At 44.1% G+C, this 25,433-nt stretch overlaps 1 protein-coding gene across 11 annotated transcripts in view; it reads right to left on the bottom strand.

The window, feature by feature from the left end:
- LOC128874008 (band 7 protein AGAP004871-like) overlaps window positions 1-25,433 on the bottom strand; it is a 249,293-nt gene that overhangs the window by 149,850 nt on the left and 74,010 nt on the right. For 3 of the 11 annotated variants that reach the window (XM_054118200.1, XM_054118201.1, XM_054118213.1), the window contains exon 1: window positions 9,809-9,997. The exons of 5 other annotated variants lie outside the window; for them this stretch is intronic. In XM_054118200.1, coding sequence (XP_053974175.1) covers window positions 9,809-9,909 — 101 coding nt within the window. In that variant the 5' untranslated portion in view covers window positions 9,910-9,997. Of the gene's footprint in view, window positions 1-9,808; window positions 9,998-25,433 lie in introns of those variants that run through there. 3 more of the 11 variants (XM_054118212.1, XM_054118210.1, XM_054118207.1) reach the window with 3 other exon arrangements.

Genomic DNA, 25,433 nt, shown 5'->3' with positions numbered 1-25,433 from the left:
TTCCTTTGCATGTTAGCATTAGTTTAAATTATTTTAGGCCTGCTAGTTTAATATCAAATGATCTAATCCTACGAGTCGATCAATTTCAATTAATCCGCGAACCCCCATTAATGTAAAGCATCGTTAAAATAAAAAGAATCCTTTTCGAGAGTACGAAATAAAATGACGTAGGATTTTCTTCCGAGCCGCTTATCCGATTCACGGTAGGATCGCGATCTCGTTTACCCGGTGGTCCGTATAAACGAAAGGAACACGTAGAAGCGAGAAGCAAACGAAGGGAATAAGGAAGAAAAATGAATCGCAATATCTCTGGCCAACAATCGAACCGCGTCGCATCTTCCTAGCGAAGAAGCCGAGCGGAAACCGTCGCTCGTTAAAGACTTTTTGCGTTGGTGCTCGCGACACGACTCGAGGAACTCTCGGGTCCACGACGCTGGTAGACGTTCTTTAATGAACTAAAAGCGCATTTGTCTCGATCTCTCGTGGAAAATGAAGATAATCTCGGGCCCCCTCCTAAAATCTATCCTTTCGACGACAATGTCGAATAAGTCGAAGAATTAAGGCGCAAACAATCGCAGTTAAGAGACAAAGACTCTGAAACGCAAACCGGAACCAGTGCGTCGCGATGGGAACGAGTTTCATTAAAATTTTCGCTGGCGTGAAAGGGAAACCGAGTTACGCTCCGACGAATAAAAGGGTCGCTGGAAAAATCGGGGCGAAGAAAGCGCGGCTGGCGAACAATGGCGGCTCGAAAACTTCGACGAGCGTTCGAACACGGAACTCGCGGTTTCGCTCGACAATCAGAGACTGATAGCGAACATTTCTACCGGGTGTGAAATTTTGATTTGTAAAGCCCTGTCATCCGTACGCAGCGATCGACGAGCTAAACCATTGCCAACCTTGCTCTTCCATTTACTTCGGTACTGTACGCGCCACGGTCGAGCACTCCCGCGCGTCCGATTCGTGTTTCTCGTGTTCAACCCTGAATTCCCGGGCTACAAATCTGCCACACGCGTCGTCATTAGAGCCCGCCTAGCGGAATGCTCGCAGATAGAAACCAGTTACGACGCGGCAAGGAACAACAGACGCTCGCGAAGTACATCCTCGCGCAAACTTTCCTGTTGTCGGTGGCTCATTGTTAAGGCGTCTACGCAGAGACACGCTCGACACTGTCTCGTTAATCATTCGCGATCGAGCTCGTCCGTTAATGGTTACCCTTCTGAGAAGATCGTGTCTAAGTCCGTTGCTAATTACTCATCAATTTCTTAAAATTTCGCTATTCGAACTTACGAACGCTTGGCTTATTAACAGTTGGTTATTCGAAACTACCGAGCTTCGATACTACGATATATTACAATTACTGTATTACGCTTGTTGTTTAATGTATCGTGTATTATCGTATTTGTAACGTTAATTCGCACAGGCGTGCGTATCGCTAATGATCCCGTATGGGGTTGCAAAGGGTAATAATAATAAAGAAATTTAATTCACGACCTGGTTATTCCATCCTCGATGGGCTGCGTTTCAGCGAAATTAAAATCTGTAGGCGTTTTGGAGCGGCTCGTACCGTGGCCGTTGCCGTTTGTCACGTGACAAACACCTATCGCGATATTCGTCGCGATGCAGTTGTTAGCGACTGCCTTGCGGCAGGCCAGTTCATTCTCGGCTTTTGGAGTATTCGCATGCCGATTGATTTTGAAATAAAGATATATGTTATACGACATCCTGAACTAAAGTTTATTAGACCACCCCCTACAAATAGAATCTAACGACTGCGATTTAAAACAGCAGTCGACTCGGAGACGCGACAAACGCGCCCTTGATCGCCCCCTCTTTTACTTCTGCGTCCTTCTTCGTCTTCCTTCGGAGTTCGCGTTATACACCAGCCAGAGTTTAATATTGCCTTTTCGTACCGTGGATTCTGGCTGTACGCGCGTCCACGACCCCTCGAGATACGCGGTATTAAACGCGACGAAATAGGCGAGAAGAGACACAGGGGACGAAGAGGGGGTGGGACCAAGCGAAAGCAAGGAGGCGGAGAACAGTAACTTCTCAAAATTCGTGGGTCGGACGATGAAAGTAAACGGTGAAAATATATTATACATCTGTATTTGCGCACGGTACAGCGAGAGGTCGGCCGAGTAATGCAACAGGGGGGGTAGAGGGAGGGGTTAGAGTCGGCTATTATGTAAATTTTAATGCAATACCGGGCTCGGCTTCACTTCATTCCCCGTAACCGCCTTACATCCGCTATTCTGCGAGCCCGCTCCTCCCGAACACTTATAAAATTATGCCAGTCTCCCTTCTTTCTCTATCCTTCGCGGTCGTCTTGTTTCCTCCGCCTTTTATTTTTCATCTCTTTTCCTACTTTTTCCTGCCTCACGTATGGCCCGCCTCGCCCGATTCCCACGTACTTTTGAAAAATGAAATACATTCTCTTATCGTATCGCGCTGGTCATGCCAGCTTGATTAAACGCCGTTTTATAGATCCAACCTCGACCAAGTACTACCGTGGCACCTCGCGACGACTTCCTCGTGTATTCTTCGAGTGCATTGGGAGTCGATCGAAAGTTTAATCGAAATTAGGAAGACGGAATCGGAATTAGTAGGCTCGAAATTGTGGCTAGCAACTGATTTCCGCAATTAGAATCGCAGGTACTGATTGCTGATCAATCGTCAACTCAATTATATTTTGTCCAACACCGCTTTAGTCTCGATGGTAAGCGTGTCAGCGTACATTCGATTGTTTATAATCTCGCGGATGATTACTCGTGGGATGAGTGAATCCAGTTTGAAACCTAAACATACTCCAATGGGAACATTCGTTTAATTCGCCTTTTTTCGAAAAGTTTCGAGTTCGCGATTAAAACGTTATTTATTGAATTTTTCAAAAATTGTTTTAATGTAGGCGTCCATCTTGTTCATCATGTAACTGTAATATGATACTGTAATATGATACTGTAATATGATACTGTACCATGATTATTACGATACTCCAACATGATACAGTATCGTGTTACAGTATCATGTTACTATACAAATGAAAAAAAGCTTGCGCCGTCATCCAAAATTAAAAACGAACTTCATAAAATTGGACTTGAAAGTCACAAATGGGTTTCAAAGCGTTTAACCAATACAGTGCCATGAGAAAATCGACGGTACTAATTAGTCCCCCCGGTAAATAAAGTGTTAAACTTGTAATATCGACTTGGACGCGTTAAACAGTTTCTGTGGAGAATTCTGAGTGAACATGAAATTAGATGGAATTATGTTGACGCACAGACTTTGAACTCAAAACTATCTTTGGCTTCCCTCGTATTTTCACGACGATACCGGGATGTAGCTACAGAGATGTAACTACTGGAAACTCAACTCCTTCGTCAAGTAACACGGATAATATTTTCATTGGCACGATTGCGGTGGGTTCATTCGTTACAAAAATCAAACGGTGCTTCCAAAGTTTCGAGGTGCAGCGTGCATGGCGTGTATTGCGGAATAACAAACAAGACCGTAAAGCACCGTTGGCCACGTTGCTGATGGGAATTGCTCGCCACCCGAGCCGGCTGATTAGCAGGCAAAATAAAAAAAGAAAAAAGAAATCGAAACAAGTTTTCCAATTACGGCCCGGCCAGACTCGTAATTAAGAAGAACGGGGCACCGTGTTCCGCGAGACTCGCGACCTCGGGATACCACCGTCGAAACCACGTCTTCGAAACTTCCTTTTCTCCCAGCTTTCTTTTTCTTTCTCCTACCTCTCGCTATTCGGGGCGAACGTAATCGCCCCTTGCTCCCTTGCATTACCGGGAATTACCGGCCATTTCCCAGAACCGTGCTCCGACGTTGAAGCGCTTAAATCGTTTGTCTTCTAACGGGCTCGCAATTTACGAAATTTTCTGAAAACGTTTGCCCCGCGGTGCCCCGTCGCTCTACGCGTCCAAGAACGACGGCACCACCGTCGTATTTAATTAAGAAGGGAAAATCCCGTCGATTTAACCAAAAACGCAGTTGGTCTCTAGCGAACGCCATCCGAGAGATTTGCCTCGCGATCCGGAGAACGTTTGGCCTGGTCCTCGTTTGTCGCGATCAATTTTACGAAGATTTCTTATTGGTGGACTGTAGATGTTAATTCGGGGTTCGTCCTTTTGGTGTTGGTGTAGACCTCGCCAGTAGTATAGAACCCGAGATTAACATTTCTTGCAATTGCTCGAGACTAGAGTTTCACGGGGACTCCGAGTACTTGCCTCGATGAAATGTAAAAATGGAGACGGCCTTGTCTTTCTATTCACTTTCTCGGTTGGCTCGTGGTTGGTTCGTTCGATGATGTTAATTTTGTTAGGGAAAAATATATAAAATATCAGGGTCACCGAGAAGTAATCAAAATTTCTTTTTGCTGACGAAAAACATTTATTTATTAAAGAAACGTTAAGTACTAATCAAGAAAATAATTTCTATCATTTTCTATCATTTTTTGCCAGCGTAAAGGCAGTTCGATTCCCTTTTTAAAGGAATCCTTCGGTTTTTCATTGAAAAACTTTTCCAAGTCCGAGACATTTTGATTACTTTTCGCTCGCCCCCCCCCCCCCCATGGATCTCCTTTTACAAGAGAAGACATACATTCCTGTACGTTTCTATTCTTTATCTCTAACTGTGGAAATATGAATTTATATAAACATTCACAGTCCATCCATCAGATTTCTATTACCGAAGTAATGGTTCAAGTGGAGTCGATTTACCACAGTTAATCAGAAAGCTTAGAAAAAAAACGTCAGTCATAAGTATCGACGAAAAATACGAATAATCCCGTAACTTTTTGTAAACTCATTACTAACGTGCATGTAAACAGCGTTCAAAAAAGAAACCTAAAACACCCATCGGTTTCCATGGAACCAACTCCCAAATAAACGACTGTATTTCGAGCTACCAACGTTCCACGCGCGCGGCTGAATCGTATCGTTAGCAACGGCCGCGCCAAACGATACCTGTGCATCCATGCTCCCCGAAAGAACCTCGCTGAAGTTTCACCGTATCGCCAGCCGCAGCTCGTTCATCGTTAATCAGTGAAACGATCCGGCCAAAGCGCAACGTAGCAAAACCGTAAAATGAAGAGCAAACCGGATAACCGAACGAGTTGTTTCATTATTCCCGCGATACTCTTTGGCTAACCATCCCCGTGTTCGCCGCTTGTCCCTTCGTTTCCGCGATTAAATCCTTTACGGTACAAAGCGAAGTTAAAACTCGCGGCGGTATTCTCTCGTTAAAAATTCCACGAGAAGAGGAAGGAGGAGGAAGGGAGGGAAACTTCTCAGTCATCGCTTTTTCCACGGCGTTCCTTCACCTTCTGACTGGCGCAACTCCGACGGTTCCCGTTTCTTCGGTCACGGTTTTACACGCACCTCGGGGTTTAATGTCGCCCGGCTTCTTCGCTGGTAGCGGCAGATAAGCTTCTTCGCGGTTTCGAGTTGCCGCTACGGCGATATTTCTTGCTGAATCCTGCGGCTGCGATGATTTTAACGACTCCCCTCCCCCGCGAAACCCGGGCGAATGCTCCTTCGACTCCGAAATACGATTCGATAAAGTAGCTCGACTACTGGCTGGAGCGCCGAGGCCTTTCATTCCCTCGGATGCGACGACGGCACGGAAAACTCGCGAACGTGCCCCCTATCTCCCGGGGATCTTCGTCGGAGAACTGACGTGAAAACCATGCCGCACGTTTCATCGTTATATGGATCTCAGACTCGAGAGATCGAGGCTGGGAGCAGACACTTCAAAAATTTCGATGTCTCTCTCGCTGGTTCGCATTCGAATTTCGTCATTTCGTTTCAGGAGACAGCGATTATCGTGTAATGGAATGGAAACTACTTTAGGGGGACCCGAAAGTAATGGTTCGTAGTTACAGTGGCTTGCAATTCGAATTGATCTCGTTTTAATGAGTGGACTGTCGATGTTACGGCAAATGGAAATATGAGAGAATATAGACGGCGTTCACGCTAAGGTGTGACGGACGCATATTTCAATAGCTATTGATGATACGAAAAAATTGTTTATGTAAAGAAAATTGTAATGTAAATTGCAGGATACAATGGGCCCTATATTGTGGCGTAAACGAATTTTTGTTTTATATTATTAATTTGAAAGATAGGATGGTGAAGTGGGAAAGTCTCGATTTGAGTGATAAGTCATAAAAGCGGTCCTACGCGGTCACTCAAACTCAGACTTTTCCACTGAAAATCAGTAAATTTCGAAGCGTTCTACCTTGAAAACTCATAAAAATCGAGTAAATACATTAAGGGTCAATGAATTCGTCTTGGAAATCACTATCGCATGATCTCCCCAAAAGTATATAGTTGCATTTAAAAAAACGAAACTTCACCATCATATCATTTAAATTAACAATATAAAAAAATTTTCGTATCATCAATAGTTATTGAAATATGCGTCTGTCACACTTTAGCGTGGACACCCTGTACGAGAATGTACGCAAACGCAGAACTGTATAAAATATTAGGAACGATACGCACGTTACACTGACGTTTAGAAGATGAACTATACTCTCCATTCTTTATCTGTGAAACTATGAATTCTATCGACGAATCTCTATGTACATTCCAAGCTTTCGCCATCGATCCTAGACCTCCATTTCACGTACACCAGTGGAACGCACACGGAAAATATCGTCGACGTTCAGTCACTCCGATCCGACAGGCACTGGTCAATTCTTCGAACGAGTCCCCGTTGTCACGAGCAATAATACAAAGTTCGCAGAGAAAGCGTCAAAGAGGCTCGGATCCAAAGAAGCAGGATAAAAACGCGACGGCTAATATTCAATTCTCAATGAGAATAACGAAGGAGGACAGTGCGCCAGAAAATTGCAGAAAGGCCGAATCAATATTTTAATATAAAACCGTCGTTCGCGATAAACGTGGCGCGCGGCTCCCCCTTATTTATTTCTCCCTTTGTTGAGCCAACTTTGAATGTAATTTCTCGTGAAAAGGCGCAGCGAAAACGACTGCAAGTGTTTTAAACCGAATCACTGATTTTCGGACCGTGGGGAATTCCGACGCGATAAAAAGGAGATTCAAGTAATTTTTTCAGCCGCTCTGAACTTCGTCATCGTTACGTGAACGTTCAACGTAATTTTCGAAACAGGCGCCGATTAAAATTGTAAGCTTTCTCGAGATAATGGAATAATAATACGAACGTTAATTCGACTCGACTCTGCCAAGGAATGAACTGAACCTTATTTGAACCTTATTTGAATTTTATTTGTAACGGTGAAAAATTATACAAGTTGACTGTAACACCTAATTTACTAGCCTTACTCTCGATTCTTGCTTTATATTACTTTGCATTTGCTTACGTAACACTCTTCAAAATAATGAATTAATTATTATCTCGTAATGGGGATCCCAGCAGTCTGTTGAGACGCTCTGTAGCTCCGGTACCTCGGGCTCGCTAAACCCGTACTGCAGCTACGATTAAACGTAGCTACAGCCCCTGAGGCAGTATCGGGCATAATCGTAATCATAATTACGATCGTATGCGCAAATTTTTCTACAATTACGATCGTACTTTCGTGTGTATTCAGACATAGAAATTTTTCGCCTCAAAACCGACTTCAGATTCGTGTTTCTCGCCCCCAAAAAAACCTAGAAAACCTTGATTTCATCAAAAATAAAAATTAAAATATTTCAGTTAAAATAATTCATGTCGATAAGACTAGAGCCTAGATAGGGTAACATTTTTAAATTTTTGATTCTGACGAAAGCATGGTTTTCTAAGTTTTTTGGGAAGAGGAACACGAATCTGAAGTCGGTTTTGAGGCAATAAATTTCTATGACTGAAAACACCTGAAAATACGATCGTAATCGCAGAAAAATTTGCGATTGCGACTGTAATCGTAATCGTAATCGCAGTACTCTGAAACATTTTATTACAATCGTAATCGTAATTATGATTACGACTATGCCCAACACCAATTTTATTTTTCCAATTTTCCGATACTTTCAAAAAATCAAATAAGAAATCGCAAAGTGTGCAGAGCACACGTCAACCTATTATTGCCTGCTGGTTTCCGTTAGTTCTTATATCGATTGACTCTACTCGCGAGGGGGAAATCCTCACGACCAGCGTTTACGATAATCGACGTTGCGTGCATGCGTTCCTCTTGGAAAATTCCTATGCTTCGATATCGAGGAAATTACATTTATTTACTGCTAATGTCCTGGCTAAGTCCTGGCTTTTTTATTCAAGAAACAGGGGGATAATCTGATTTGCATAATAAGAATCGTCGATACGGTTCGTTGCGACCGCTGGGCGTGTAATTAAGCCACCGCAAGCGTTAATTAAATTTTCCTTAACCGAGTCGGTTGTCGATGCACCGACGTATCGATGCGCATTACGTCATCGATCCTGATATGCCGCGTTAAATTGAACTATGTAACTCTGTTGCATACCGCGTTTCGCGAATATACGCGCGTAATTTCGCGTGGGTAATTCCGATTGCCGGAATATGTAATTGTGCAATCGGAAACGAAGGGACATTGGCAGATAGTTAAAACAAGGTTCGCTTATTTTTAAAATGTTTACGCGTAGTTTTGGGGACGATCTGTGATGAATTTAAGTCTCGCACAGGTGCGGATACTACTTTATGCGAACATGTAGATCAAAGCAGAGCGAATTGATATGAAAGAGTTAGTTGATCGAGCAACGAAAAGTGCAGTCATGCGGTCATTTATCTTTTAATTTTCTTACTCTTAATTGACTTATTCGATGTCTACACGAAATGGAGCGTATCCAAATCATGGGTTTCCAGGTCTTGGTCGTTATAAAAAGTTCTGTGCTGATCGAAGAAGAGCTTTTCCCTAATGATTCTTTGATGGGTGTGCTTTTTCAGACCGGAATGAATAGTCAAATAGAGAAATTAAAGGATATACTTCGCTCTTTCGATAGCGAATTTCGTGACAAAATATTTGACATTGGTTGAAAGGCTCTCTTTTAATTAATACGCGAAACAAATATCACTATGAAGTGCTTGAAACGAGGAACATATATACAAGGTGTTCCGGGACTTAATAGCCAAACTTAAAAGATGGATTCAGGACAGTAAAGCAAACAAGAATTACCTGTAGAAATATGCTCGCAAACGTTTCGTTCAAGAGCTATTTACTTCCGAAGTTATTCTGTTAGGAATTAGGAACAATAATTTCGAAATAATAAATTTATCTTTATTGCTTTTCATTCTTACAATTCTGTAACTTTAGAAGTCGATGAACGATCTCTCGAACGAAATGTTTGCGAGCATATTTCTAGAGGAAATTTTTGTTCGTTTTGTGGTCCTGAATTCGTCTTTTAGAGTTTGGCCATTTAATCTGGGAATACCCTGTACACAATAAACCTAAAAGACATACGTAGACCTCCCACGTTACACAATTGTAAATAAAATAAACAAATTTCTGCTTTCACTTATTTAGAAAGCTAACCATAGCGACACAAGTGAAATGTATTCGTCTTTAAATAACCGTTGTCTCTACACCCGAGAAAACTAAAGAATTTATATCCTCGAATTTCCTCGTTCCCTTTAGCGATATGAATATTAAAGGAGGGAAAATAATGGCTGCACGAATTGACGGTGATGTGTGAAACATGGTATGCATTTTAACTTCCCGAGCTGTATTTGAGATCCCCTTCAGAAATTCCCTCCCATGTCAGTCTCGTATCCATGCATACATTTTGTCATTCTATTATTCCGAGCACTTCAAGATTTACATTTTACCACACTTTTCGTTCCCATCTTTCTTATGCCACTCACCTTTTCCCTCCGCTCCTGGTAACCCGGCCGTCGTGCTCCAGTCCACACTCGCCACTGCCACTTTCGTAATATTTATAACGACACACTTTCGTTTTTATCATTACAGAGAGTTAACACTTTCGCAGAAAATAAATCGTCCAATTAATATGAAATTACGCCGAGTACACGCGTAAGACGGATTTCAATAGCACGCACGCTGTCTCAAACAGGACTGACGACCTTATCAGTCCCTGGCCGCGATCGAGGGTCGATTCCGTCTCCCCTCTCCCATAGTTTTTCCTTACTTTGTACCTCAGGTAGTTTCAACCATATGTACGCTCCGAGCGAGGACGATGGGTTTGTATACATTTTTTTCTAAAATCACCAGATGCTTGAAGCTTCATAACATAAAATTCCTGCGTACGTTACGATTAATCACGGTACGTGAAATATTTTCAATTCTAATTTCCTTGAAGCGTAAATCGTCGTTCACAAGAGCAATAGGCCGATCAGTAGAGCATTTTTGTGTGACAAACATACTAACTGCAAAGCGATCTTGCAGTTACATAAAAGGGAATACGTAGATTAACCCTTTGCACTCGAGGCCTTTTTTTTTAGTATCTACTAGCAACTCGAGATGCTTCCTTAGCATTCTATTGCCACAAATGCTTAGCTTAGATTAAACTAATTTGAGATTTGAAAATTAGGTCACCTTTATCTCATCGACAATCATTTTATTGACACTTTGAGTTCCAAAATAATTAAAGCTAAACAAGCATTACTGCTGGTTGATTGACTGCGTCGAACCTAATGGTGACCGAGAGTCATCCTTCGAGTGCAAAGGGTTAACAACTCAATGCTAAAAAATCGTGATTTTTGTCCTTTTTTGCTTATAAATTTTGCAATCGGTTTGCCGTTAGTATTTTTTGTCACAAAAACGTTGTTTCAATTCTCTACCGATCGGCCTACAACAATTGTAAATGGACTCTTCGTCGTGTTCTACAGCTCTCCAAAGCCACTGGCAACGTAGCGATAATGAAACACTGAATATCAATCCAGTTTCTACATAAAATTAAAAAGTTACCCGGAAAGTTTTAACGGGTTTCGGAGAGGGCTTGATGGACGTCGTCGAGTTTGAAACGCGTGTAATCTCGGGCGGTCTGGTCGTCCCTGTAAATTACGAGGTGGAACGCAGAGCACGGAAAACATGTCAGGGTGGTTTAGGTTATCAAGATTGCGCGAAATTAAAAAAACCGACGCGCGATCGGTGGCGTCTGGTCGCCGTCAAAAAGATACCGATCGAACGCGGTCCAACGTGGCTCGCGTGCCGGCGTAAAATCGCAAACTATCGGGGTTCGAGGCTGGGCCTAAAATTGCGTTTCTCGTCGCCACCAATATCCGATTCGCCGATATTGGCAATCTTCTATGCGGCGATGAATATTCCTAGCTGCCGGAGAGTGGGCAGAAATTCTCAACTGTTACTCGTCGCGAAACAAAATTCTCATCGATGCAATCTCAATTCTTTTATAAAATTCACGAAAGCTTGTCCCAAATATTAAATTCGCACGGACTATGACGTGGATTGGCAATTGTTAGATGTTCAACGTTGAAGATTCTCTTTGTCAATGTTGTTGGGTGTTACGAGCAACGAAGAAATATTTAATATGTTTATGAGCAAGCTGCCATAATGTAGTTCAGCTTTCCTCGGTTGGATACTCTTCATATACAATAGAGGTTATTCATTAATGTATGAGAAATTAACTGTAGTCTAGAGGGAAATTCGATTTTCAACTATCGATTAATAATTTCTCGCTTTGAGGTGCAGTTCGCTGTCTCGAGATAAGTAATTATTAATCGACAGATGGGAATCTCTATTTTTCTGAAAATTATAATTAATTTACCCAACCACAGTGTAAAAGACATCCTGTACTATTTATATAGAATAATCAACGCGTTAGATTACTAATTAGCAAACACGATACTGCTTTATTTTGAATAAACCTGCGATCCTCCAATTCATTTGGATTTCACTCTCCTCCCGAATCTCCCGGTATCGATTATTCACTCGTGATGTGGCGTCCAATAACAGATTGCCAGCAACCAGATAGTTTGTTATTTATTTATTTTTCGAGCGAATAAATATCGAGTCTCCCAACGGATACGGATTCGTATTATTTTAGAATTCCACGATTGGAAGGAAAATCCGCGCGATCTCGAGGCCCGATACGTAAAGATAAACGTGTCCTAATCGATTCAGCGGCTCGGGAACGAAAGCAACTTATAGCGAAACGTTGATAGTAGTCGCGAGCGATCCGAAGATGGAAGGTTCGGAAAAGGTTTTTTTCCCGGAACAGTCGATACACGGTGGCAAAACAGACGGCCGAAAATTGAATTTCCTAATCCCGTGGATCGCACCGTCCGAGGACGACGAATGAGCCAGATAGAGTTGGACAAAAATGAAAAGCGTTCCTGGTAGCTTCGCAGGACCAACAACGCTCGCGAATAACACAAATATCAGCAATCGATAACTGGCGCGAATTTACAGTGCCGACTGTTCGCTCTATTTCCACCGAAAATTCAAAGAAGCTCAACGAGGCTCATCCTCCTGCTTTCTCCGATTGTTCCACATTCCCCTATGTTTCAAATTCCTTTCTTCTCCTGCTCAGGTCTTATTCTCGTCCTTTCGCGATTCCGTAACAATCTTTTCAGGTCTTTCTGTGCGTCATCTCGGTTTTCTTTAAGATTCGTTCCAAGAGGAGTGCAGAAACCAGCGGCGGAAAAGCCAGTGGATGCCAATTTAAGGGGTAACACCACTCTAGAGGCTGAAAGAAAGGCCTAACTTTGATACTTAATTTTGAGAGTATTGAAGTATAAACAAAAATTGTTATATTATAATTTTAGTACGAAATGGCGGCGACGAAGCGAGTCTCCAAAATTGACTTTTTTTAAAACCCTTAAGTCGAACAAAGTACACGTAATTTCTCGATCTACGCGTACACCTGTCCATTAAATGCACCCTTAGAAGCCCTCTCATCCCCCCCCCCCCCAAATGCAACCCTCGATCAATCCTTTCCTGTATTCCCTGAAACAATGACAAAGTATCATCTCCAATTTCCGTCCTCGATTCTACGGCACATTTCTCCTTAGAAGGAACCGAACGCGGAGATTGAAACTCGAAAACCGTGACGAACGTCGAGTTTCGAGGTCGACGCGCACGGTTGAACAACGCGTGGCGTCGATGCCAGTCGGACTCGTCGAACAGTCACTGATCCGGAGACGTAGATGCAGGTACGATCGAGGTGAGAGGGGAAGAAAAGGAGGAGAAAGACGAAACTCAATTTATCAGAAATTGGTAAATAGATCGGTGGCGAGAGCGCGCGGAACGAGAACGGGGGCTGGCCAGAAGCGAAAGGGTGGGTTCGAAGGGATGGCCGCCGGGGACGTGACGTTGACGACCGCAAAACGAAAATCAGAAACTCCAATTTATCGTGGGTACAGCTAATTTCCCGGTTCTACCTCCGCGTTCCACGTCGAACTCCCGCGCGCGTTCAATCTCGTTTTCGGAGGCCGGAGGTCTGGCGAGGGTATCCCGTTCGCAACATCACCCACGCGCACCGACGTTTCCGACCTCGCCGCGATTCCTTCTACGGCGAAATTCCAACGATAATTGGCAGACAGTCCGTTTAACCGTTGTCGATCGCGGCTATGTTTAATTTTCATTTATCGCTATAACGTACAATTCGATGGGATGCCCAGCGGCGAGTCGACCTGAGAATTTGAAAATAATTCCGTTGATTGCAGAACTGAGCTATAAATACGAAAACTGCGACTCGTTTGTTACGACGTTGGGATGCTTTTTCGTATTTTTTAGAGGAAGCTTTGAATTTCTATGGGATGATCGCATAAGTTCGTGCGCGATTGTCATAGACGTTGCTACGACAACTCCGTTGTTGTTGTTTGGTTTGGTTTATCCACTGAATAGGTTATAGTATCACGTGCAAAATTAGATTGTAGAAAAAAATCCCATGATTGTATAATAAAATCATATTCTTTGAAATTTAACACATTGAACTTCATTTTTAAATCGGACACGAACTTATGTAATCATCCAATATAAGATTGAATTTTGGTAGCTTTATTGTGATTATTAGATGTATAATCAACTAGTCCCCAACAACTATTCATTTTTGTCCTCAATTTCCAATTTCCAATAACTCCTAATCTCACATATTCAATTAAGTATGAAGCCCTGTTCGAGCACTTAAATATATATCAAATTATAATCCCAGGTCCCGAAGGCGACCCTTTCTCTAAATAAAGAATACGATCTAACAATTCCATTTCCAATAAACCTTCCGGCCGAAAAACTGCGACCGTCCACGATTCTCGCATTCGAGTAACGTTTACTTTATTGTTGGGAATAACGATTAAATTCGACGAATTAAGCCTCAAGAACTCCCGCTTGAATCCACGCTTCGATCAGAGCGCTGGCCTACTCGGAATGTCCTGTTGGCAGCATCACCGACGCACACCCACGACGACTCCTTGCCGACGAGATTCCTACGATAATTGCCAGACAGACCGTGCGTTTAACCGCTGCGAGAGAACGGGCGAAATTAGAATGACGCTTTCCCGTGGAATCGTATTTCCAGCGGTTTCCCCTCTCCCTTTTCCTCTGTTCCACGTCGCCAGCTGTTTCGCGCTGTTCCCTGCCCTCTCGCTGTGGAAACATCCCGTCTATTTAAATTAGAGGATCGGACGGAGGTCCGACGTTCGGCCTACGGTGGATTCTGTTATTCCTTCGTCGATCGCGGAAGAGGAACGACTGCGCGAAGAAACGAGAAGAGACAGCTAGCGGGAGCGTCGGATCGCGAGCTTGAATTCATTTGCGTGCAAACTATCGATATCGGCGGAATTTCAGTCGTGGAATGGGCTGCTTCCCTGCGAATCAATTCCGCCCGCGCGTGGGAAATTTGCGCAATTCCTGCGGTGACCACGGGAACGGAAACAAGGTCTGGAAGAACTTTCGATCGTGGAAGATGGCGGTCGACGGAGTGGATATCGAGTTCGATTCCGTATCTACCTCGTCGTTTTCATTACTTTCTAGGGTTGCGAAAAAATCTAGCCGTTCCGATAACGAAATAACCCAAGGATAACAGTCGCAGCTGTTAAGGACGTCGGATTATAATCGGGATTAGTCCTAATAAGGCCGTCTGCCTCGAATAGCGGTCGACTAAAGAGAGCAAATTGAACGCTGGTTTAACGTAATCATTACGGGTTATTATCGCGATTGCTGTTATCGTTGCGTTATCGTCGAGCGAAGTCAATATTGTACGAAAACTCGGGAATTCTCCTCCGGTGCTATTTATCTTTAATTCGAGAAATTGCTGCGCAAATACTCTCCGCGAGACGCAGTCGCGCTCGACGCGATGAAAATTACAAGGTACGAGGGAACTATCGCGCGTAACTTGTCGCAGTTATCGCTCGAAGCGTTCTCGAGTGTTTCGCGTATTACGGGAAACGATGGTATATCTCGGCGAAAGACGTATTCGCCAAGACGGAGGAACTTCATCAAAGTTTCGGTTCCCGAGCGGGAAACGAAAGCGCGTAGGGCACGAAAAACCGGAGGGTAGAGTCCTTCGATTCGACTGGATAGGAAGCGTCGCGACGCTCTCCGAACGGTCAAAGGAGGAGTACGTCGCGGCTGAGAGACCTTTTCATTCTGTTTGCTCGCGCGAGAGCTACTGTCAGTCGCATACTCGCGTAACATGCATTGCCAGGCTGCCCGCTGCCTGCCTGTCAGCCTGTCCAACCGAACGTCTTCCTCTCGTTCCTGCCTTTCATTCCCACCGACGTCTTCTTGGCTTTTGGAACCGCGTTTCGCCCCCGCGATCGTGCATAAAACAAACGCTTCCAGCTCGAGCTAGACGTCGTAGAAATGCTCCGCGCGCAGACCATTAGTTACACGACGTTGGTTACCATTCTCGAGCAAACGATACAGAAGTTCTGTATTAACCGGCTTGGGTTCGAAACACTCGTTCCGATACAGCCAAATATTAAAATTAAACCAATCGCAACTGTACAATTCGATTTAAAAGTCCGTTATCAAATTTGAAACTTAGGGTATTTGAGGGTTAAAGTACAATCGCAAGGAAGTTTATTGAACTGCGTTTGGATGTTTTACATAAGATCACGGGGAGATACTTGGGACGGTTTTGACTTAAACCAACCGATCAGCGAAGGTTTTTCAATCGCGCGTGAGAAGATAGTCTGTTGTAAATAAGAGAAACGTCCGATTAATTCTAAAAACTACGGGACAACGTGCATATGTATAGGATGCGCCGTTTTTTGACAAATGTATCCATGAGAACCCCCAATTCGACGCCACACGCAAACGAAATAGAAACTATACACGTTTTTACGATCGCGATAATAATAACCGACGGGCGAATGAAAATGTAGGGAACGCCGGTAACGAGGTACGCGGAAACTCGCGTTAATTCACGGACGCAACCATTAGACCGGATTTACCATTATCCAGTAACGCGGCGAAAGCGTAAATAAAAACGAGACGGAAGTAGGTCGATAAACGAGCATTGGGCATCGGTTTCGACGCGGGCTGTATTCGCCCGACCGCGTATTTCCGCGATCGAAATCAGCGCCGATCGCTATCCAACGTAATCAACATCGATCACCGTCCGACTTCCCGTCGTTAACGTCTAGAACGAGATGCCCATTCGCAACGCGCTACGGCCGTCCTGCTTTTCCTGATATCGTCGATCCATCTCCGCTTCTCGATTTCCCCCATCCACTGTACGCCAAACCGAAAAGCTTGCCGATTTTATTTCTATCGCATCTCGCCGCCGCGCCGTACGGACGCATGTAAATACAGTTGACAACGGAAGGACCCGGGCGCAGGATTTAAAACGAACCGCTATTTGCAATTCCGAGCATGAGAAATACGCGGATTGCTCGTTTCCTTTTTTGCCGGTGTCGATTTAAAAACCGACACGAACGATACGTCGGACTTCGCGACTCGGATACAGGCGATCTGCTCGAATTAATATTCGGACGAGGTACTCGTAAACGGGGTGGGTTATATTTTCGAGGATTATTGAAGCACGAGTTGCGTCGCGACATGGTTAATTGTTTATTATGGACTGTAGAGACTCGGGGAGTTCTTTCCTGATAATTTATCGCTCGAAGAAATTGTACGTCGCGGTAGGGAAAGAAATTAAAATGGAACTGTGAATTAATTCGAAATATAAATACGTCTGCTTCAGAGAATCCAAGAAATCTGCGTACGTGGAACAAATTTCAATTAGCTTATGCACGTGTAATAGCCAAGGAATAATTTTCTTTTCAAAGGATAAGATGAAGTTCTTGCAGTGGAGGTTTAATTAAAGCGTAGGAGTAAAATGTGGTGGCCTTCGTTGAATCCTCGAAAAACGTTCCGAAACGACGTGGCGTCGACGAGGGAAAAAAGTCATCGTGTCGAAGAGTGGAGCGGCTAAAAAATTACGGTACATCAGCGGAGACGTGAAAGGATAGGTTATTCGCGTTTCTTCGAACGACGTTGATGGCCGATCGCCGAACTATAGCGTTACGTATCCCCTCTGGCACTCGGATATTGGCCAACGATGCTCGCACCACTTGACTGCTTCTTTCTCTCCAGCTTTTACCGATAGCCCTCTCGATTTCGATTTCCAATCGTGGTTTTTGTCATCGGACAAAGAGCCCAGCGACGAATCGCCAACGATCGTACGCGAGTACCGCGCCGTAGGACAAAGATACGTACTGGTATACCACTGATATACTGTAAGTTGATCAGAAAACAATTAGCCCCAGTGTCTACCAGACGTGATCGCCTTTCTGATTCAAAGCAGCATCGAGGAATCGATTTCAGATGGCCGACAGAAATATTCTCCTAGGATTTTAAAAGACCACAGTTGCGCTTACTCTACAATGAATTTAATACACTGAAACTTACACGACAAATGAATCAATTACGGGCTCAGTTACTCGCTACGAGTAGTCTTTATACGCTTTCATTGCTACTAATTGCTGTTAACCAATTATTCCCACGTGTCGAGTCCTTTTCTTTACTCTTCATCGCGTGGTCTTTGTAATCGACATCTCGAAAACCGCGGCAATACTTAACTTAAAGCAGTGCATCTCCTTTACCTATACATCTCCGAGAAACGAGTATAAACCGTCCTGGTTCAATAAAAAAAAAAAAAAAAAAAAACTAATCAACATTACGTGTGTACTGTATAAAATACGACGGAGCAATTTTCCAATTTTTCTTATTACTCTACGTGTAGCGCACCGTAGAAGAATCCGTACGCGTAGCTCGGTATCGATGCAGGATCGGTCGAGACGCGGCAAACCTAACTCGATCGGCAAACACCATAAGCTAATAAAATATACGGTGCCGTGATTTCGTGGTGCGTATCGCTGGCAGAGAGGGAACGTTAATCTTGGGGGAAAAAAAAGCCCTCGCGGCGAAGCAAACACGACCCAGAATGCTCGGCATGATTGCGCGCGTTCCGTCCCGCTCTAACCCCTTACGTTACCAGGTCTCTCGCCTTGTCCGTTTTCTGGCAACCTCCGAAGCACAATTAACGTTCTCGTTCCCGTGGACGTGGTCTGCCCAGACTTCGACCCTGCCACGGATTCCACGGCTAGCTGGATACACGAATTACTGCTGAATTAACGAGCTTAATCAGGGAATGGTATCGCGGATTGGCCCTCGTTTATTTTTATGAACCCCGCTCGCCCGCCCACGAAATTGCGTCAATAATTCGGTGCCCGGTACCAAGAACGCGGTATGCGCCGTTTTTAAAACGCTACCAGCTGCGATTAATCGTTATCGTTTCGAGAAGGAAAGATACGCGCCCGGTAACCGAGTAGACGATCCCTTTTAGTATTTTTTTCCTCGGCCGTCCCGCGGCGGCGAATATCCATGGTTCGACGAGAGCCACGTAAACCTGACCGTCGTTTCTTAAAAACGTCCGAGTGGCTCTCGAATTCCTATCGACGCGGTATACTATCTGGCAAATTATCAAATCCACCTCGCGAAACTCCCCCTCGAGCAACCTCGAACGACGCTCAGCGAAAGCTTCGAACGGCTACGCGCTCCCGTCCTCAAGTTTTGATTCCCTTCCTTAGGAAATTGCCCGCAACATTCCGTGATCTTCCCTAGAGACTAGTAATGCAACGTCGCTTTGAGCGAGTCTACCGCGTCGAAAGTCCATGATGTGCCGTTTCACGGCTGGGGCGAGCTTCTAATCTCCGAGAATTGTTAACCAGCTACTGCGGGAGAAGTAATTTATGCAAATAGCTGTGGGACCGATGTTAGAACGAACGTCGTATTATACCGTTCGCAAAAAGTTTCGTCCTACGTACTCGTTTCCTACGGTTCGACAGCTCGAGATGCGAAACAGCTATGTTGATCTAATTTCTTATTTACGCATTTTGCAGTTTTCAAGGCCGGATTCACTCGAAGGAGACGTATGGCGTTGCTCGCGAAGCGAAGCTCTGCGACCGTTTCATTTGGCTAAACGGGATAAAACTTGGGCTCGAATCGAGAGTACTTCTTGAGCCAATTAATGCGCACTTTTAACCGACTTCGAAAAGGAGAAGGTTACTTAATTCGACATATATATATATATATATATATATATTTTCCTCGTTATCCTGTGATCAGAAGTTCTGCTTTTTATCCAAGTGGCGTAATAACATTTCAAAGACGACGAATGATCGATTCATTTTTATTTCTCCTCGTTATCTTTCCGCCAGTATCGAGCGTGTACCTTCGAAAGAACGCTGGGCGGCACGTCGAAGCGGAAAATAGGCTTTCGGGATTAATTGGCCGCCGTGCACGCATTAATGGGAAGCTTTCCTAGAAAAGCTCGCACGGAACGTTGTACCGCTCTACACGGCTCGCTATCGCGACGAGACCTCCTATTTCGCGAACACAGACCAATTAACTTTTTCATTAGGACGAACGTGGCCAGGCCTCGTTTTGTTCTTTCTCCGAGCCCCGCGTCGAACAACGCCATTCCGAATTAACGAGTTCGAGCATCCCCCTAGATTTTTCTACTACGAACACCGTCGTCAAGCGCGCCAACTTCCGATTTAATGACGCGTTTCCAGCGGAATTGTTACGGACGACGGATCCGTTCCGCGGTCGTTAAAAATATTTTCCAAAATTGAGGAACAAAGTTTCCCCCCGAAACGGCAATTTGTCTTCTTGATTCGACAATTCCGAGACGAATTTCCGCACTATGCGGAGTTGATAATAAATTAAATTATACGTATTGTCTATCACTACACGTTTAGATTGCTCGGGAACCTCAACGTTAATAACTTGGTGCTTCTTTAGAATTAAATGGAATTTTTTTGGGGTAATTGAAAAAAAAAATGAAACATTGACAATTCAATGGAATAAAAGTAAAAATTAATAAACAGTATTCGTTTCGAGATTGTCATTCTTTCAATCCTTTCAATTCGAGCGCACGACAAAGTTACAAGAGTCCGTTATAGGCTCCTTTGACTTATTAGCATTCCTAATCTTTATTCCATAGAATTTCCAACGAAGTTGAATCGTGACAATATTCGCTTCGTGTCACGAGTTACAAGTCGACCTCCATCGAGCTTTTCTGAAGGAGCGTCGTCTTTCGAGGGGAACTATCGTGCGACAAGCGAACTATTGCATAGAAACGAGGAGAAAGAATAGTCGACGCGGAAAGGATGGAGAATGATGCAGCGGGGGCGCGAGAAAATGCGAACACGGGCAAGGGTGGCGGAGGAACGAGATAGGAGGAACAGAGAGCCGCTAGACGTACGACGAAACTTTATGAGTTTATGAGAGTTCGCGCGAAGCCGTGGGTTGGGTTAGGGAGCAAAATAAGAGGCTCCTCTAACTATCCAACTACCGTCTCGTATCTTTTTCATTTACGCGCTGTTTACAACGCGTCGGGCATTACTTTTATCGCGCCGCGAACGCCACCCTCTGAATTACTCGAACGCCACGGGCTACGCTCCTAAGGGTTCGTTGCGACTGGGACGAAAACAGTCCAGAAGAACCGAGCGGAGGGAGAGAAACGTTACGTTTCTCTGCAACGGGACCGTTTTTCGGTCTAACGGCTTCTCGACGAGGTGGAAGACAGTACTGGATAAAACATTATTTCCGATACAAAGGTAAACGGACTGTATTATTTTACATCGCCTGCGTGACTAAATACGATAAATTCGTTTCCGTCAGCTTCTGAATCGAGGTTCAAAAACTAGTTGCCCAATCGATGGATACGTACACTTTAACACTTGGTAAAATCACAATAAATCGAGACCTACTTCGTTTTTTCTCAACGAAACTTTTCCTTCATTTTACACGTAAAAATATACTCTATGATTATTTTGACAAAAAAAGCGACATCTCTACGAAACGACGATAACAGATTTTTAATGTTTCTAATATGTATTCAAAAATATTTCTTCATAACAAGAACAGATAGCGCTGATAAGACTTTAATAATTCTTCGCAGTATGGTACCAACCAAAGCATTTTTCTCTGTGAAGCGGAACATCGCGGAATTTACGTATGAAAAATGTTTCGCTCCGTACATTTTTGGTTGCGCACGCGCAACATTGTCTCTGTGGAAGCAGGAATTCGTAGGCCAAGTAACTCGATAAAAGAACTAGGAAAAACGTACAAGTACGTTGCCCGTATGCCAAGTGTTAACTCGAGTACTGTTTGTAGTGTTTCATTAACGCGAGAATTTCTAGAAGGCTGCAATTTTGTTTCTCTACGATCGGAAAAGTGTGACAGTGAAAGCGTCACGAAATCGGGATCCAGGGATCTTGCAGCCACGGTATACAAAAGTGTACCGAACAAACGCGAACGACTGGCAGGCCGGCGATAGAGGAGCACGCACGTATTTAACGAATCATTGATACGAGGTGTTGTGCCGAAGTAAATAATACCTGCGGAGTACTTGCTCGAGGCGGATCGGCGAACGCAATTTATCAGGCAATCCGATTACATCGTCGAAATATTTTCGCCGGTCACCGCGCATTAACGTGGAATGTATATGTGCCAACCGTGATTCAATATCCGTCGATAAATATTATTCTTCGACGAGAGCTGCATTGCCTGAAAATTGAACGATCGTCGATACGCATTAACTGCGAGGCACGCGTTTACCGAGCTCATCGATGGATTCGCGTTCGCGAGCGTCATAAAAAGCGAATATTTAACGTTCGTTAACTCGTGCCCCGTTAAAAATGGGAGAAAAACGAGAACGGAACAACTTCCGACGTTATATAGACTCCGACCGTGCCGAGGGATGCCTCAAACGAGCCAAATACTCTCTGCGCATTGAATTCCAACAACTTCCGAACGAAAGAAGTTTTATCGATACGAAACTGCGCGAATGTTTGCACAAAGGGAATTTTTCAAATACCCGGAGTATATGGCAAAAAGAGAGACGAGTTTCGGCGATGTTTCGCGTTCACGTACACAGACGTGTCTGTGTAAATACTGGCTCCGTTTCTTATTTCCCGATAACGGAGCACGGAGGGGACCAAATTCGAATTAAATTTCGATAGGAATGGCGGCCAAAGAGGAGAAATAAACGCGGAGAATCCGATAATCTCTGCTATCCAGAGGCAGAAAGAGGATTAACGGTACTGGTGCTATCCGACTGTAAGGAGCTTTTCGTCCGAAGACGCAGATTCTTCGAAGCCCCGCGACGCGTACCATTTTGTGGTTCGTTTCGCGAATCGGTACATTCAACGTTCTCTTTTCAACCTTTTCGTCGTTCTCTTACTCGAATTGAGTAATCGATATCGCTCCCACTTATTTTTGGCGACAGCCGAGCAGGATGCCGCGTCGGAATAAATATTATAGAACGGAGGTGTATCGTCGGAAAAGGTCATTGTTCTCGGCTCGGGAAGATTCGCGAGGCGCGGGTTCATATCCAAAATGAGCTTGGATTATTTAACGTAATCACTGTCGAGATCTCTCAGAAACCAGACACAACGCCCCGTTGTGTTCGCTTACTTCTGTCAGTTTGCTGTCGCTCCGATTCGCAAATGAATTATTTCACCGATACGTTCTAATCCACTCACAGTTTATAATTAACACCTAGAACCATTGACGCGACCGAACCAAGACGCACAGGTACGACAGGTTTAATTAATTTCTGCAATATATATAATATACCCGATCCCCCGGGGGGGTGTGCAGGATAGATTGGACATACGATACCACGTGCCCAATCGCGTTAACCTTTCGTGCCCGTTAATTAATCCGTCTACCCTGTAGCTTCCAGCTGTCGCGAATCAAACCCACCAGGTTCTTTCGCTAGTCCGAAAATGGGAATCGTGAGATCCGTAGGGGCATAGAATTCACGTTTACCTTTTGGTAAATGTGACTTTGGGCTGAGAAGAGTTGCTTCGAATGCGAGGAAAATTAAGGTCAGTGTAATTACCCGTGCCTGATCAGACAAGAATGATATTCATAGCATCGAAGATATAATTCTCTGGTCCTCTTCGAACTGTTTCTACTTGTTGAAATACGTACAACAGAGGAACTACTCGTATTATGTACCCGCATCTGTTTACGAACATCATTGCAAGTAGAATTGGTGTCAATGGTCAAACGCGCTGACCAAGTCGTGCGTTGCTTCATTTAATTTTCTTCTTCGCAACAATTTCCTAAATTCAAGATTCACCCTCAGAAATATATCCTCGCAATTACTATCGACCAGGGCATTTCCAGAAAATCCTGACGAATTCAGGATGTCAATCGACGGATCGAAGACGAGAGTGAGATCAACCGGTGACTCGCGACGGGTCGAACAGTTCGCTAAAACGACGTCCGCAACTCGAGAGCTACTTATCGAGCTAGTAATCGACCTCTTCGATTTATATGTATACTAATCGTCTATATTTATACTAATCATCTGGCTCGATTGGGGCTACCAATGGGGAAACTGACGATTCCTCGAGGCGCCATCGATACTTCTGATCCGTAGGTGAAACTTTCGACGTCTCCTTGTGACTCGGGTTCTCGATCCATAGTTTGCCGATAAATCACAAGGTACCAAAGATGTCCGCGTGGTCCCAACGCTCGTGCACCGCTCGCTGGGCGTAAATTCGACGGAAGTTAGGACAACGTCGTATCCTCGTCATTCGGTCAACGAGGACCCTCCGCAGGGAGGGAGAGCTTATGTCGTGTACGCCAGAGGTGGAGGAGAGTTCTTGAACCTGAAAGACCCTAACAACGTCTCTGGCAAACGTCGCGGTGGTCCTCCCTGACCGCTTGATCAATTAATCGCGTCGACATCTAGGCACGGAGACGGAATCAATAAAGGGGGGAATGCTCCTTTCACGAACTTTGGTCACATGTTCGCTGGACGTGTTTGGCAGATGCGGGGGAGGGACTGACAGGAGCTGCGCTACCGTTAAATTCGGTCGGTGACTCGTTTCAGCTTTGAATACGTTTGTTATATAATTTGCATTATTCTTAGGTAAGGGAATCGATCAGTGATTCGACGCGTAAGAACGTTTTCGTGCGAGGTTTCGTTCACGAGCAGCCCTTGAGAATTTTTGGAAGACGATTCTTGAGTGCCGTGTCTGACCATTACTGGGTAATTCTACTTGCGAAAGTGTTTGTAAGAGGTGGTTTCAATGGAGGATTCAAACTATTATACATAGGTAGAACTTCGTAAAACTAATTAAAGCAGTTGACACTACCCCGACTCGATATTTTACTTCCCCGCAAGTAGAATGACCCAGTAACTGGTCAGACGTTGGTATAAACTTCGAGGGGAATCGCGCGCATGCCCCGCGAATTTTCTAAATCAATTTCCTCGAGCACAAAACTTCGTAAAAAGCGATTATTAAAAATTATATTTATACATTTTTAATTGTTTTTTTTTTTCTTTCTCTACACAAACAATTACTCCACCATGAATTTTGCACTTTGACACTTCCCATCAACGGGATTTTTCATTAAATATATATTCTGCCGCTGAAAACTCGATCATATCGAAAAATAATCGAACGGAAGTTGATAGATGTGTGCGAAGCTCAATCGTAAATACGGCGCGCAGCCCTTGTCATGCACGTGGAATAATTCGTGGCTGAATTTGCGCACCGAGAGCGATTATCGTTCGCTCGTTACTCGATAAGTAACGCCCAGTTCCACCGGGCGTCCTTCGAACATCAAAGTGGACGAATCAGAATCGGAACGACTCATTAACGAACAGATTTATTACCATTGATGTGCGATGCTGCGCGATCGAGGCTCGTTATAGAATCACTTTCTAACAACTGAATTTACGGAAATATCAGCCCCGTAAAACTGGAATTTCCATCGAGAGGGGAAATTCAAGGAATCGAATCGACGTTGAAAAGTTGATTACTCTAGGAAGAGAGATTACAGGTATCTGGAGAGGATGATTATAAAATATTCTTACAGAATGCCCTCGTAGGATATTACAAAATTAACCCTTTGCACTCGAGGTCTTTCTTTCTGGTATCTACCAGCAACTCGAGATGCTTTCTTAGCATTCTATTGTCACGAATGCTAAGATTATATTGACTTCGAAAATGAGATCTCTAATTTGAGATTTGA

Source organism: Hylaeus volcanicus, chromosome 3 (genome assembly GCF_026283585.1).
Source record: "Hylaeus volcanicus isolate JK05 chromosome 3, UHH_iyHylVolc1.0_haploid, whole genome shotgun sequence".
NCBI lineage: Eukaryota > Metazoa > Arthropoda > Insecta > Hymenoptera > Colletidae > Hylaeus > Hylaeus volcanicus.
The sequence above is the reverse complement of the archived record's forward strand: the minus strand, read 5'-3'. Positions and strand labels throughout refer to the sequence as shown.